General features: G+C 41.0%; 1 protein-coding gene across 2 annotated transcripts in view; it reads right to left on the bottom strand.

The window, feature by feature from the left end:
* BRINP1 (BMP/retinoic acid inducible neural specific 1) overlaps positions 1–14,520 on the bottom strand; it is a 295,700-nt gene that overhangs the window by 83,153 nt on the left and 198,027 nt on the right. For both annotated transcript variants that reach the window (XR_012247410.1, XM_073639712.1), the window contains exon 6: positions 12,030–12,266. Coding sequence is in view for 1 of the 2 variants with exons in the window: in XM_073639712.1 (XP_073495813.1) it covers positions 12,030–12,266 (237 nt within the window). In the remaining variant the exon portion in view is untranslated. The remainder of the gene's footprint in view (positions 1–12,029; positions 12,267–14,520) is intronic.

Genomic DNA, 14,520 nt, shown 5'->3' with positions numbered 1-14,520 from the left:
GTCCGTTCCTCCTCGTGGTGCCCCTGGAAAAGACCTGCTGCTGCAGGCCAAACTGAACGCGGACAAATCCTGTTGTAAATCTTTTGTGACGGGCAGAACGAAAGGTGTAATGTCCAACCTTTTATAGATAACAACTACAGGAATGCCTGTCACAAATAAGAATATGATGAAGAAGAAGAATATGAAGAAGATGAAGAAGTAGAATATGAAGAATGTAAAAAAAAGAATAATACGAAGAAGGTGAAGAAGAAGAAGGTGAAGAAGAAGTGGATGAAAAAGATGCTGAGGATGATGAAGGAGAAAGTGTGGGAGAAGTAAAAAAGAAGGTGAAGAGCATGGAAGTAGTGAAACATAAATATCTGACAAAATATAAAAATACTTAACATAGTTAATATTTCCGTAACTCAGAACATAATAAAAAAATATTAATTCCTGTTATTCCATTTGACTGGGCTAAACCTCTATGCCTTTATTGTCTCCCCCACCTCCCCCAATACATTCTACATTATTCTTAGTTGTTTTCCTTCATGTAGAAATAACCTACAAGGAAAGAAAGGGTTTATTTTAATTCCGATATTAGTGTCCCATTGACTTGCAGTGGTTTCCGGTATCGGAATCGGCGATATCCGATACTTTTTCGGTATCGGTCCGATCCAATCCGATCCGATATTTCCCGATATCGGAAGGTATCGCTCAACACTACTCATTATACATTTTTGCAAGTATCACATTTTCTACTGGGGATATGACTGGTTTTACAAGGATTGGTCTTGGCTAGGCTATAGTTGAGCAAATCTTTTGAAACGTGAATTTGTAAGCTTCTGCAACTTTCTTTTAAAAACTGTATAGATGTATACAAACTTAAGGAAGCACTCTCATCAAAATGTTTATCCCCTTAATATATTGCAGTCATCATATTATATAGCACTGTGCACTTACAATTGCTCATTTTAACTTTCTACCCAATTAATTCTTCTCCTTTCCATTAGGTCTATGACATCACATGATTAAAAACTTCCTAGCTGAATCCTTCTAAGCTCTATGTAGAAACTGGAAGTCTCTTTTTCCCTGCATGAGTCATTCCCCCCTTCAATTCCTGACCCAGCTGCTGCATCCTCCACCCTGCCAGGGACTTTACAGTGATGACTCATGCAGAGAAAAGAGACCTCATGTTTCTACATAGAGCTTAGAAGGATTCAGATAGTCAGTTTTTAATCATGTGATGTCATAGACCTAATGGAAAATAAAAGAATTAACAGGGTAGAAAGGCAAAATGAGCAATTGTAAGTGCACAGTGCTATATAATATGATGACTGATATATTAAGAGGATAATATCTTTGATGGGAGGAGGAGTGCTTCTTTAACTATAAAAATAATGTGCCATCTTGATAACTTTTCTCAGAAAGTTCTCACCTATGTTGATTAAGATAACAGGAATCTGTCAGCATGATTTCACTACGTAAACTATTTATATTGGCAATTATGTACTTTCAGAGAAATCATTATTTGAAGTGCTGGCCACGAACTATAGAGAGAGGTGTGACTAGTCCAGTGGCTCCTCCCCGAACTAGTTGATTGACAGGTCTTTCTCAAGTGTGTACATAGGGGAAGATCTGAAAGTCACCTGGAGCAGAATGAGGAGAAGACAGGAGTGGAACTGGACTAGTCCTGCCTCTCTCTATAGTCCCCAAACTGACTCTTCAAACCCAGTTTTCTTTGAAACACACATGCATTGCAGAGAAAATCATACCTGGCTGCAATCATTCAGCCGGGCTCTAATTCATGCAGCCTGCGGTTTGGCCAGCATGAGTTGAGCGCCATGTTTCCTTTAACAAATACGACTATGGGTTAATGGATGGTAACTTTTCTCCATGGCTGTGCTGTTACACACTATCTGTACAATTTATTTACTGCTTTGTGGCTTTCTCTCACTCTCCTCTTTTGCAAAGCTGTGAGCTATGACGTCCTCACTCACTATTCAGATTCACCCCAAAATGGTTGCTATATTCCCTGCTTCTGCCTTTATATAGGCTATGATAGTCCCTCCTGATAGGCTGTGCTATACCTTGTGATGTAATTGCTGCTATGGATTATTCAAAAGTCTACATGGCCACGGGTCATCTCTGGTTGATCAAATCTTCTGCAATCTGTAAAATGGTTTGTTTGAATTTGCCGGCTTCACCGAGTTGTGCATCAAATAAATTTGCTCATTTCTAGTCTAGCTCCATAGCTAAGAAAGTGGGTTAAAGGGAATCTGTCAACAGGTTTTTGCTTTGTAATCTGAGGACAGCATGAAGTTGGGGCTGAGACACTGATTTCAGGGATGGGTCACTTATTAGGCTATGTGCTGTTTTTTTCAATACAGTGAATGTTTTATCACCAGGAGATTATCACTACCTGGACCAAAGCTTGTGTGAACCCTGGTCTGACCATGCCCCCTCCTTTGATAAGCAGCTCACTGTCAATAGACAATGTACACAGAAAGCTGTGGTCTGCTACATGCTACATCTAAAAACTCTGATTGTGTCACAACTGCTGCACCCAGTAAATTAAGTGATACATCGCTGGAATCAGGGTCTCTTTTCCTACATTAAGCTGCTCAGATGAGGTAGCATAAACCTGGTGACAGATTCCCTTTAATTGAACCCTATTGGGTCCTTCAATGGCAAATATTGGCAGACTGTATAGTGTACCCTGGAATTTCAATTGGTAAGCACTTGATATCAAGAATGTAAATGACAAATTGACTTAAACAGTCCAAGGGAATACCTTGTAATTATCTTTCTTCAAGATCATTGTATGTTCACTCTCATTAGTTACTAAGCTACGGTATAACTAGCAAAAAACGCAAAGAAAAACTGACTTAAATTGAAATAGCTACAGATTGGATCTCTGGATCTGGATCTCTTCTGATATTCTCTTGTTTTAATGTGTCAAATGTTTTTGATTTATATTCTCCAGGATAACGGCCAACATACTGTTCGGTATTCCACCATATAAGTATTTGTTTTTATTAAGAAGACTTAGTCCAATATCAGATTCACATGCACCATTGACCAAATTTGTGCTTATCTCGGCAGGGCCTCCCACCAGGTCCAAGAACAACGTAGAAAATTCAGAGAAGCCGAGGCACCAAAACCGCAGGTTCTTGATAAAATAAACTTGAACTTTATTCCACATTAGTTAAAACAGGAAGACAAAGCAGACAACGCTTCAGCCATAATTGGCCTTTCTCAAGACTAAAGAATGCAGCTATTGCTCCACAGGTCTTTCTCCAGCTGGCTATTAAGAAGACTTGCTAGATCTGTTTGATGCTATATAGAAATATTCTATTCATTCTGTTCTTTTTTTTTATATTTTCAAGATGTATTAAAGTAGGGTTCTGAATCCAGTGCACGCTCGAAAATCACTTCTAGCTTCTTTCTTATCTTTCCTTTAGTCAGATCTTCCCGGCAGCCCATCAGTGCAAGGCAACCCAATCAACTCCATTGCCTCTGCTGTGCGGAGACATGCCTATTCGCTTCGAGCTGTGGGAAGTGTAGTCTAATGTTTTCATAAAGTCCCTGACAATCACTGTAGAGATAAGATAGGAGGTCCATCTCTTAAATGCCATCTTATGACATTTATTGTGAATGTCCATCATCATTTGCTTATCTTTGGTGACTTTCTGAGGTGGCAAATTACATTTCATTTTTATTAAAGTTTAAGATGATAGTAAAAAGACCCGGACTAAGAAATCAGAGAAATGTGGTGTAATTTTCTTGTAAAGTGAAGACCTTTAGCTATAAAATGCAGCAGTTATGTAATAATGAATACCCTTCAACTAATTATTTAATCAAAGCCACATAAACGGAGTATCTGGAGAAATAGTAAGGCTTCTGGATATTGTTATTCACAGGTTTGCTGTTTTTTACAAGCTTACACAATAAAAGCTGACATTGCAACTAGTGTTGAGCCACCCCCGTAGTGTTCGGGTTCGGTTCGGTTCGTCGAACACCGGGATGTTCGAGGAACTGTTCGTCGAACTGTTCGTCGAACACCTTAGAACACCGTCGAACACCGTTAAAACCAATGGCAGGCAAACAAAAACACATAGAAACACATAGAAAACACCTGCAAAGGTGTCCAAAAGCTGACAAACTGCTCAGAAGACACTCTCTTTAAAAAAGCCGGCCGGCAAATTCAGCAGCGGCACACACCGGTACCCGACAATTTAGACAAGAAGGAATAGAGCATCACACATAGATTAGATAGATAGAAACATGTCAGTCACATATATATGAAGTACAGTGACAGTGTTGGTTACTGCACTTGTCATTTAGTGTAAAGGATTTATTAAAAAAAATATTAGTGTTTTCATGCACCGTCTCTTTAAAAAAGCCGGCCGGCAATTCAGCATCTGTACCCGACAATTTAGAACAGAAAGAATAGAGCTTCACACATAGATTAGATAGATAGAAACATGTCAGTCACATATATATGAAGTACAGTGACAGTGTTGCTTACTGTACTTGTCATTTAGTGTAAAGGATTTATTTAAAAAAATAATAGTGTTTTCATGCACTGTCTCTTTAAAAAAGCCGCCGGCAATTCAGCAGCGGTACCCGACAATTTAGAACAGAAAGATAGAGCATCACACATAGATTAGATAGATAGAAACATGTCAGTCACATATATATGAAGTACAGTGATAGTGTTGGTTACTGTACTTGTCATTTAGTATTAAAATAAAGGATTTATTATTAAAAAAATTGGCGTGGGGTTCCCCTTAATTTTAGGCTCTAGCGGAGGTTAAGCAGACGGCTGGGGCAGATGTTTGAAGCCTGGGAAGGGGGTAATACCCACGGAGCTTCCCAGGCTACTAATATCAGCCCCCAGCTGAATACATAGCCTTTACTAGCTATTAAAATGGGGGACCCCCCAAAAAAAATGACGTGGGGTCCCCCCTAATTTAATAGCTAGCAAAGGCTAAGCAGACAGCTGGGGGCTGATATTAATAGCCCAGGAAGGGAGCCATGAATATTGGCCCCCTCCCAGGCTAGAAACACCAGCCGTCAGCCGCCCCAGAAATGGCGCATTCATAGGATGCGCCAATTCTGGCACTTAGCCTCGCTCTTCCACGCTGCCCTGGTGCGGTGGCAGGGGGTAATAGGGTTGGGGTTGATGTCAGCTTATAATGCCAGCTGACATCAAGCCCAGGTTAGTAATGGAGAGGCGTCTATAAGACACCCCCATTACTAACCCCATAGTCAAAGTTAAAAAAAACACAAACACCCAGAATAAAGTCCTTTAATTGAAATAAAAACACAATCCTTTATTGTTCTAAATTAAACCATACTTACCATCACGCCCATTCCAGCTGAAGCCAACGATCTCCTGCAATAAAAGAAAAATAATAAAGCAACCTCATCCTTACCTTTCCATGGTTCCCACGACAGCTTCAGCTCTGCTACATCGAGATAACAGGCTGGACCGCAGCAGAACGCTGCCATCCAGCCTGTCATCCCGCAGACACTGAGAAGCGCAGGCTTGCTTGCGCTGCTCAGCGTCTCTCTGTGACGACATCCAGATGAGCCGAGTTCATGTCCAATGAACTCGGCTCACCTCATGCACGTCACTGACAGCGTGGGAAAATTCTCACGCTGAAGCGCTGATTGCAGGAGAATTTTCCCACGCTGTCAGTGACGTGCAGGAGGTGAGCTGAGTTCATTGGACATGAGCTCACCTCATGCACATCACTGACAGCGTGGGAGAATTCTCCTGCACTCAGCACTTCAGCGTGAGAATTTTCCCACGCTGTCAGTGACGTGCATGAGGTGAGCCGAGTTCATTGGACATGACCTCGGCTCATCTGGATGCCGTCACAGCGAGACAGTGAGGAGCGCAAGCATGCCTGCGCTTCTCAGTGTCTGCGGGATGACAGACTGGATGGCAGCGTTCTGCTGCGGTCCAGCCAGTCATCTCGATGTAGCAGAGCTGAAGCTGTCGTGGGAACCATGGAAAGGTAAGGATGAGGTTGGTTTATTATTTTTCTTTTATTGCAGGAGATCGTTGGCTTCAGCTGGAATGGGTGTGATGGTAAGTATGGTTTAATTTAGAACAATAAAGAATTGTGTCTTTATTTCAATTAAAGGACTTTATTCTGGGTGTTGTGTTTTTTTTAAATACTTTACTAGAAATTCATGGCGGTCATGTCTAATACTGGCGTGACCCCATGAATTTTGGGCTTGGGGCCAGCTGATAATACCAAGCTGGCCCTAACCCCTTTATTACCCAGTGAGCCACCGCACCAGGGCCCTGGATGAGTTGGGTACAGCGCCAGAAGATGGCGCTTCTATGAACGCGCCATTTTCCGGGGTGGCTGCGGACTGCAATTTGTAGCGGGGGGGGGGCCCAGAAAGCTTGGGCCTCCCTGCGCTGCAGATTCCAGCCCCCAGCTGCCTAGTTGTACCTGGCTGGACACAAAAATAGGGCGAAGCCCCACGTACTTTTTTTTTAATTATTTCATGAAATTCATGAAATAATTAAGAAAAAAAGGGCTTCCCTATATTGTTGTGTCCGGCCAGGTACAAATAGGCAGCTGGTGGATGGGGGCAGCCCGTTCCTGCCTGCTGTACCTGGCTGGACACAAATATAGTGCGAAGCCCCACTTCAATTTTTTTAAATTATTTCAGGAAATTCATGAAATAATTTAAAGAAAATTGACGTGGGGCTTCGCACTATATTTGTGTCCAGCCAGGTACAGCAGGCAGGAACGGGCTGCCCCCAACCAACAGCTGCCTATTTGTACCTGGCCGGACACAACAATATAGGGAAGCCCTTTTTTTCTTAATTATTTCATGAAATAATTTAAAGAAAATTGACGTGGGGCTTCGCCCTGTTTTTGTGTCCAGCCAGGTACAACTAGGCAGCTGGGGGCTGGAATCCGCAGCGCAGGGAGGCCCAAGCTTTCTGGGCCACCCCCGCTGCAAATTGCAGTCCGCAGCCACCCCGGAAAATGGCGCGTTCATAGAAGCGCCATCTTCTGGCGCTGTACCCAACTCATCCAGGGCCCTGATGCGGTGGCTCACTGGGTAATAAAGGGGTTAGGGCCAGCTTGGCATTATCAGCTGGCCCTAAGCCCGAAATTCATGGGGTCACGCCAATATTAGACATGACCACCATGAATTTCTAGTAAAGTATTTAAAAAAAACACAACACCCAGAAAAAAGTCCTTTAATTGAAATAAACACACAATTCTTTATTGTTCTAAATTAAACCATACTTACCATCACGCCCATTCCAGCTGAAGCCAACGATCTCCTGAAATAAAAGAAAAATAATAAAGCAACATCATCCTTACCTTTCCATGGTTCCCATGACAGCTTCAGCTCTGCTACATCGAGATGACAGGCTGGACCGCAGCAGAACGCTGCCATCCAGCCTGTCATCCCGCAGACACTGAGAAGCGCAGGCTTGCTTGCGCTCCACAGTGTCTCTCTGTGAGGGCATCCAGATGAGCCGAGTTATTGTCCAATGAACTTGGCTCACCTCATGCACGTCACTGACAGCGTGGGAAAATTCTCCTGCACTCAGCGCTTCAGCGTGGGAGAATTCTCACACTGAAGCGCTGAGTGCAGGAGAATTCTCCCACGCTGTCAGTGACGTGCAGGAGGTGAGCTGAGTTCATTGGACATGAGCTCACCTTATGCACGTCACTGACAGCGTGGGAAAATTCTCCTGCACTCAGCGCTTCAGCGTGGGAGAATTCTCACGCTGAAGCGCTGAGTGCAGGAGAATTCTCCCACGCTGTCAGTGACGTGCAGGAGGTGAGCTGAGTTCATTGGACATGAGCTCACCTTATGCACGTCACTGACAGCGTGGGAGAATTCTCCTGCACTTACCGCTTCAGCGTGAGAATTTTCCCACGCTGTCAGTGACGTGCATGAGGTGAGCCGAGTTCATTGGACATGAACTCGGCTCATCTGGATGTCGTCACAGAGAGACGCTGAGCAGCGCAAGCAAGCCTGCGCTTCTCAGTGTCTGCGGGATGAGAGGCTGGATGGCAGCGTTCTGCTGCGGTCCAGCCTGTCATCTCGATGTAGCAGAGCTGAAGCTGTCGTGGGAACCATGGAAAGGTAAGGATGAGGTTGCTTTATTATTTTTCTTTTATTGCAGGAGATAGTTGGCTTCAGCTGGAATGGGCGTGACGGTAAGTATGGTTTAATTTAGAACAATAAAGGATTGTGTCTTTATTTCAATTAAAGGACTTTATTCTGGGTGTTTGTGTTTTTTTTAACTTTGACTATGGGGTTAGTAATGGGGGTGTCTTATAGACGCCTCTCCATTACTAACCTGGGCTTGATGTCAGCTGGCATTATAAGCTGACATCAACCTCAACCCTATTACCCCCTGCCACCGCACCAGGGCAGCGTGGAAGAGCGAGGCTAAGTGCCAGAATTGGCGCATCCTATGAATGCGCCATTTCTGGGGCGGCTGACGGCTGGTGTTTCTAGCCTGGGAGGGGGCCAATATTCATGGCTCCCTTCCTGGGCTATTAATATCAGCCCCCAGCTGTCTGCCTAGCCTTTGCTAGCTATTAAATTAGGGGGGACCCCACGTCATTTTTTTTGGGGGGTCCCCCATTTTAATAGCTAGTAAAGGCTATGTATTCAGCTGGGGGCTGATATTAGTAGCCTGGGAAGCTCCGTGGGTATTACCCCCTTCCCAGGCTTCAAACATCTGCCCCAGCCGTCTGCTTAACCTCCGCTAGAGACTAAAATTAAGGGGAACCCCACGCCAATTTTTTTAATAATAAATCCTTTATTTTAATACTAAATGACAAGTACAGTAACCAACACTATCACTGTACTTCATATATATGTGACTGACATGTTTCTATCTATCTAATCTATGTGTGAAGCTCTATTCTGTCTGTTATAAATTGTCGGGTACCGCTGCTGAATTGCCGGCCGGCTTTTTTAAAGAGACGGTGCATGAAAACACTATTATTTTTTTTGATAAATCCTTTATGCTAAATGACAAGTACAGTAAGCAGCACTTTCACTGTACTTCGTATATATGTGGCTGACATGTTTATATCTATCTAATCTATGTGTGAAGCTCTATTCTTTCTATTCTAAATTGTCGGGTACCGCTGCTGAATTGCCGGCCGGCTTTTTTAAAGAGACGGTGCATGAAAACACTATTATTTTTTTTGATAAATCCTTTACGCTAAATGACAAGTACAGTAAGCAGCACTTTCACTGTACTTCGTATATATGTGGCTGACATGTTTATATCTATCTAATCTATGTGTGAAGCTCTATTCTTTCGGTTCTAAATTGTCGGGTACAGGTGTATGCCGCTGCTGAACTGCCGGCTTTTCATGTTTCACTGTTGGCACTGTTCCCATCGATTTGGGCAATCACTGTAATGCCACAATCACCATGGCTGTGGCATTACAGTGAGTGGCAGACAATCCCTGCATGATTGGTGCTCTAAATAGCGCCAGACATGCAGGACACGCTTTTGGTGCACGAACAGTTATCGAACATAACCTCGAACAGCCGAATTTTTTGCAAATCGTTCGGGTTCGTCGAACAACTCGAACACCGCCCAAAACAGCTCGAATTTGAGATTGGCGAACAGTTCTAGTCGAACACCGCTCATCTCTAATTGCAACTCTACCAAATGTGGGGGGTAATGTGCCGACCTCTACCTGACGACTCCAACATGTGTTAGAAGAGTTGGGGTAAATTTTAGGAAGGTGATATGGTGTGAAGTATCAATGATAGAGAAGTTTCCTCAAAGCTTCAAGGTGGTTGGATCATGTAGAAGCTTTATGGCTCAGGATAAAGATAAAGTTCCATTGGTGACTGGTAAATTATTTTTTGATTTCCTTGTAAATTTATGGTTGTGCGAAGGATATATTATTAAAGAAAGATTCAGAGTATGTAGGGTGGGGCTGAAGTCCGACCAACGCATGAATGCGAGGAAATGACTAAGTTACAGTTTAAAAAAAACAAACAATAAAACATGTGTAATGTTAAACTTCTTACAAACTTGATCAAGTTATGTCTCAAATCTTTCATTCTTATTAATTTCTCAAAATCTTCCAATCTGAATTGTTATATTGATTTTCCATTCTTTGCTTAGAACTCTTCCGTCACTAAGTCATATTTGATGTATTGTAAAATGTTATTCTTTCTTTCTTTCATTCTTATTTCTTTTGATTGTATTATTTATTCTTCTTAATTTTAATACATCCCGCAATCGACTCGCCTGTACTATGTTTTGATTAGTCTGTATTCTCATGTTTGTTTTTAATGGTACTGCATATATAACTAAAACAATTTGGGTGTTTTTTCTTTAATAAAAAAATCTAAAAATCTTTGAATAAAAAATATGCTAAAGAAAAAAAAACCCAAGTGTTGACTGCCCCATCATAAGGTACTCTAGAGACACCCCATACATTCGGGACTTCTGGATCATGTAATGGTGTAAGAACATATTTGGGGGACAGTACTCATGTAGTAGATTATATAATAATGGGTGACCCACAAGAACACATGCACCATAGTAATCCATTTGAACCTTTGGGTTCTGCTGTCTATTGCAGGATTTCGGAATCTTATCATTCTCAACAGCCAACAGACCAAACTCTCATATATTTCTGCTTAAATCTGCGATTAAAAGGAATCTGTCAGTAGGATCAACCCTTATAAGTCAACTATATGGGCATATAGGTCATAAGAAGCTGAATAAAATTGATATCTGCGATCTGATGTCTTATTCCAGAGAAATCTATGTTTTTCTTCATATGTAAATGAGCTGTTAAGATCTACAGGCTGGACATAGATCTCCCTGAGAATCTGCCTCCAGAGATTATTGTAAATGTAAGTAGGCATTACCAGTGTGAGACTTGTAATGACTGACAGTCCGCTCTCCTGATCTACTTGTCTCATTGGTAACTCCCACTTACATTTACAATCATCTCTGGAGGCAGATTCTCATGGAGATCTATGTCCGGCCCATAGATCTTAACAGCTCATTTACATATTAAGAAAAACATGGATTTCTCTGGAATAAGACTTCAGACGCAGATATCAAGGTGTCATGTTATTCAGCTTCCTATGACCTACATGAGCACATGGACGGCTTAGGAAGGTTCATCCTAATGGCAGATTCCCTTTAAAGCTTTTTACTGCTCCCTCTTTGGTAAAGACTGGTGCAGAGTCCTGAATATTTTTCATTTACTCCATTGGTTCTATGTTTATTACGGATTTACCTTTGCTTTTGACAATTTTGGTCACGTAATCAGTTCTTGCTGGTACGATGCTATGATATTTGTGATGTAATTAGTTTTTTCCTGTTTTTACTACATTTATTGTCCTACTTTGAATATTGCATTAAAACAATGTTAAAAAAAAACAATTGTAAAAACAATGGTCATTGCCAACATATTGTAGTAAAATCCTTCCCTAACATTATCCAATATACTGAGTTGGAAGTGGTAATTAAAATGAGACATTGGCTGTGCTTTCATGTAATGCCAGTGAAAATAATAATAATAATAATAATAATAATAATACTTATAATAATAATAACAATATTAAAATCAGACAGGTGTTTGGAAAAGGAAAAGAAGCAAAAAATGAAAACACAAATCATTAAAAATTCATAGCTACCTTAAACACATACATATAATCTGTAACTCTCGTATATAACTGGCCACGTGGCACAATAATATAACTGGAAGGAATAATATGCAGGCATTTCAATAGTCATTAGATAATAATAATAATAAAATTAGATTAAAAAAACATATAAAAGGTAAGTTTATGAAAACAAACAACATGTAAACTTTCTTAACAAGTGATAAATACGGCACATGGCGGCAAAATGATGTGTGAAAGTGTGTCAGCGAAGAGTAAAGACACTGAACAGAATGAAAAACAGTTCTAAAGTGCAATGATAAAAAAAAAAACACAGAACAGGATTTGTGGAACAAAGAACAATATGGAAACTGAGTAATGTGAATCCTCACCTGAACTTTCAAAATCTTTGTATGCCAATGCCCAGGCCTTGCCCTGGTTACTCAGCGTGTTCTCCATGATCTGGATGTCAGTGAAGGGACAGTTACATTGGGGGAAGGATTCAGAGCACAGACAGGAGCACTGACTGCTCCTGCACACATATTCGCCTTCCCCATTACACATGATATAACTCAATGCAGCCTGAACAAACTTCTCCTGTAAGTACTGAGGCATAATGATCTGCAGACCTGAAGACAATGACATGATAGAGGAAATTAAACAAGGAAAGGTGTAGGGGGGTATAGATGGCATATACAGGATATTACAGCAATGCTTACAGATTCACATACCTGCAGACTTCACCCCCTTTCACAGTATGATAAGAGCCCACTCCTGTAATTCTCACTTACAACACACCCAGACTACAAGCTTTGAAAATTAAGTGCGAAAAGTGATAGTGGCCATTATCAGATTGTGAAAGGTGTTGGGCTGGAAGTTTAATCAGAGTGGAGAAATGTGCGGCGTAGAATGCTTGTACCAAAATAAAGCCGTCACGCGGAATGTTACAAAGCATTCTTCATAGCATCAACACAATACACACAAGTGATGGATAAACGGCAACATACTAAAAAATCTGTGGAATACATGAACCTGGAGAAATAGAAGATGACCTAGAATGGCAGTTCCTAAAAGTTTTTGTGACCTTTTAATCAAATAAATTACCGTACATCAACAGTACGCTCAAGGCTGTGATTGAAACTTCTGCACCTATCTATACAAGATGTGGATGTGCCCACTAGACACATGGCCACAGTACCTATGGTCTAAAGGATTTCTATTGGTTAAATGTTTAGAACCAAAAAAGAAGAAAGGATTTTCTGGCACTTCCATCCATAAAATTAATGTTTCATTCTCCCTCGGTTCTATAATAGCTGAACTTCACCAGCAGGAATTGGCATCCATCCATCAACCTTCCAGTGTATCCTGAACAATATTGGCGTGGGGAGCTTCTTTGTTTCTTTTTTTCTACAAATTGGGTTAAATATTTTTTTTCTCCAACAATGAACAGTACATACTGTATATATGGAATTTTTCAGAATAATCAATTCATAGCCTATCCGTAGAGTGTAAAGAGGTCACCATGTTGCTGGCAGATGGGCTTACACAGTTTGATCAAAGTGGGTCTATAAAGCAATAATGCAGATAAAAATTCATATATTGAATGTTCATATGTTCCTTAGCTTTATCTTAGTGATCTCAGAGTGACGTTACAGTAACTTTCACCTGTACATTTTTTTTACTCTATGGTGCTTGTCATATTTGCTTTTTTGCTATCAATAGAAAGACGATCAATGTATTATTACTGACTCCTGAGATTCCCACAGATCAACACAATAAAGGGGCTGCACCTATAATAGCGATGTCCATAGAATGCATAATTACAGAATCACCCTTTATAAAACAGCTACTTTTAATATCAAGCCCCCGAATCACCCCAAGAACACCCCAAAATGGGCATTATCGCACACTTTTGAATGTGGTTTATGAAATATTGTCTATTTGATTTGGGCATGACCAAATTTGCTGAGATTGTTTCAGAAAATATAGGATAAACCCCGGAAAATGTAGGACTGTTTGCAACTATGAGAGTCAGGCAGTACCTAGTACTGTAGTCCAGCCCCACTCAGTCCTCTTTACTCGACAGGGTTGAGCTGCAGTACCAGGTAAGACAGATTTGCATAGAAACATTTTGACAATTACTGTGATGAACGATCTGACCAAAAGAGAAGCCATCAATTACAATTCCTGAAAAGCCCCTCTAAACTTGAAAAGTATTCTATTTAGAAATGGTCCTTGACCCTGAGCTGAGATTTCATGGTCCAACGCTGTAGGGCCAGTTTGAGTTTTGCAACAATTTATCCCTGAAAAGTTGATTCTTGAATGTCAAAAGAAAAGGTCTTTATTGGTGAGGTTGTATTCAATACCCATAGAATATATTTATTTTTTCTGTATATCGATCATGCAAGTAGATAAAACTGAGTCTTTGATATTGTATTCATCTACTACATGTTCCAAAAAGTAGCCAACATAAATGTGATTCAAGCTTGGACTATAAAACAATTGAACATCAGCTTTTTCCTGCACATATATACCGGATGTCCACCGGCACCTGCCTCTAAAAGTAGTGATCAAAGCTAGCCCTTATCACGGGCATCTTTGCAGTCTTATGACGCCCAGACAATTACTGGTCTTCATAGGAAATCATTAATTAAACTACATACTGCAATATTACAGTATTGCAGTATATTGTACAAGCAATAAAAACAGGCTTAGGTCACTTAAAGGGGTTGTCCGACTTTAAGCTAAAAGTCTGTAGTCACTCATTATATAGTGGATTGCAAAAGTATTCAACCCTCCATGAGGGTTTGCATCAGTTCATATAAAGAACGTGCCTACAACTGTGAACAAAATAACTGAAAATTTCAGTACTTTGTAGAGCCT

Source organism: Phyllobates terribilis, unplaced genomic scaffold (genome assembly GCF_046119375.1).
Source record: "Phyllobates terribilis strain yellow unplaced genomic scaffold, ASM4611937v1 Scaffold_7__3_contigs__length_470593459, whole genome shotgun sequence".
NCBI lineage: Eukaryota > Metazoa > Chordata > Amphibia > Anura > Dendrobatidae > Phyllobates > Phyllobates terribilis.
Note: the sequence above shows the minus strand (reverse complement) of the source record. Positions and strands in the feature narration are given on the sequence as shown.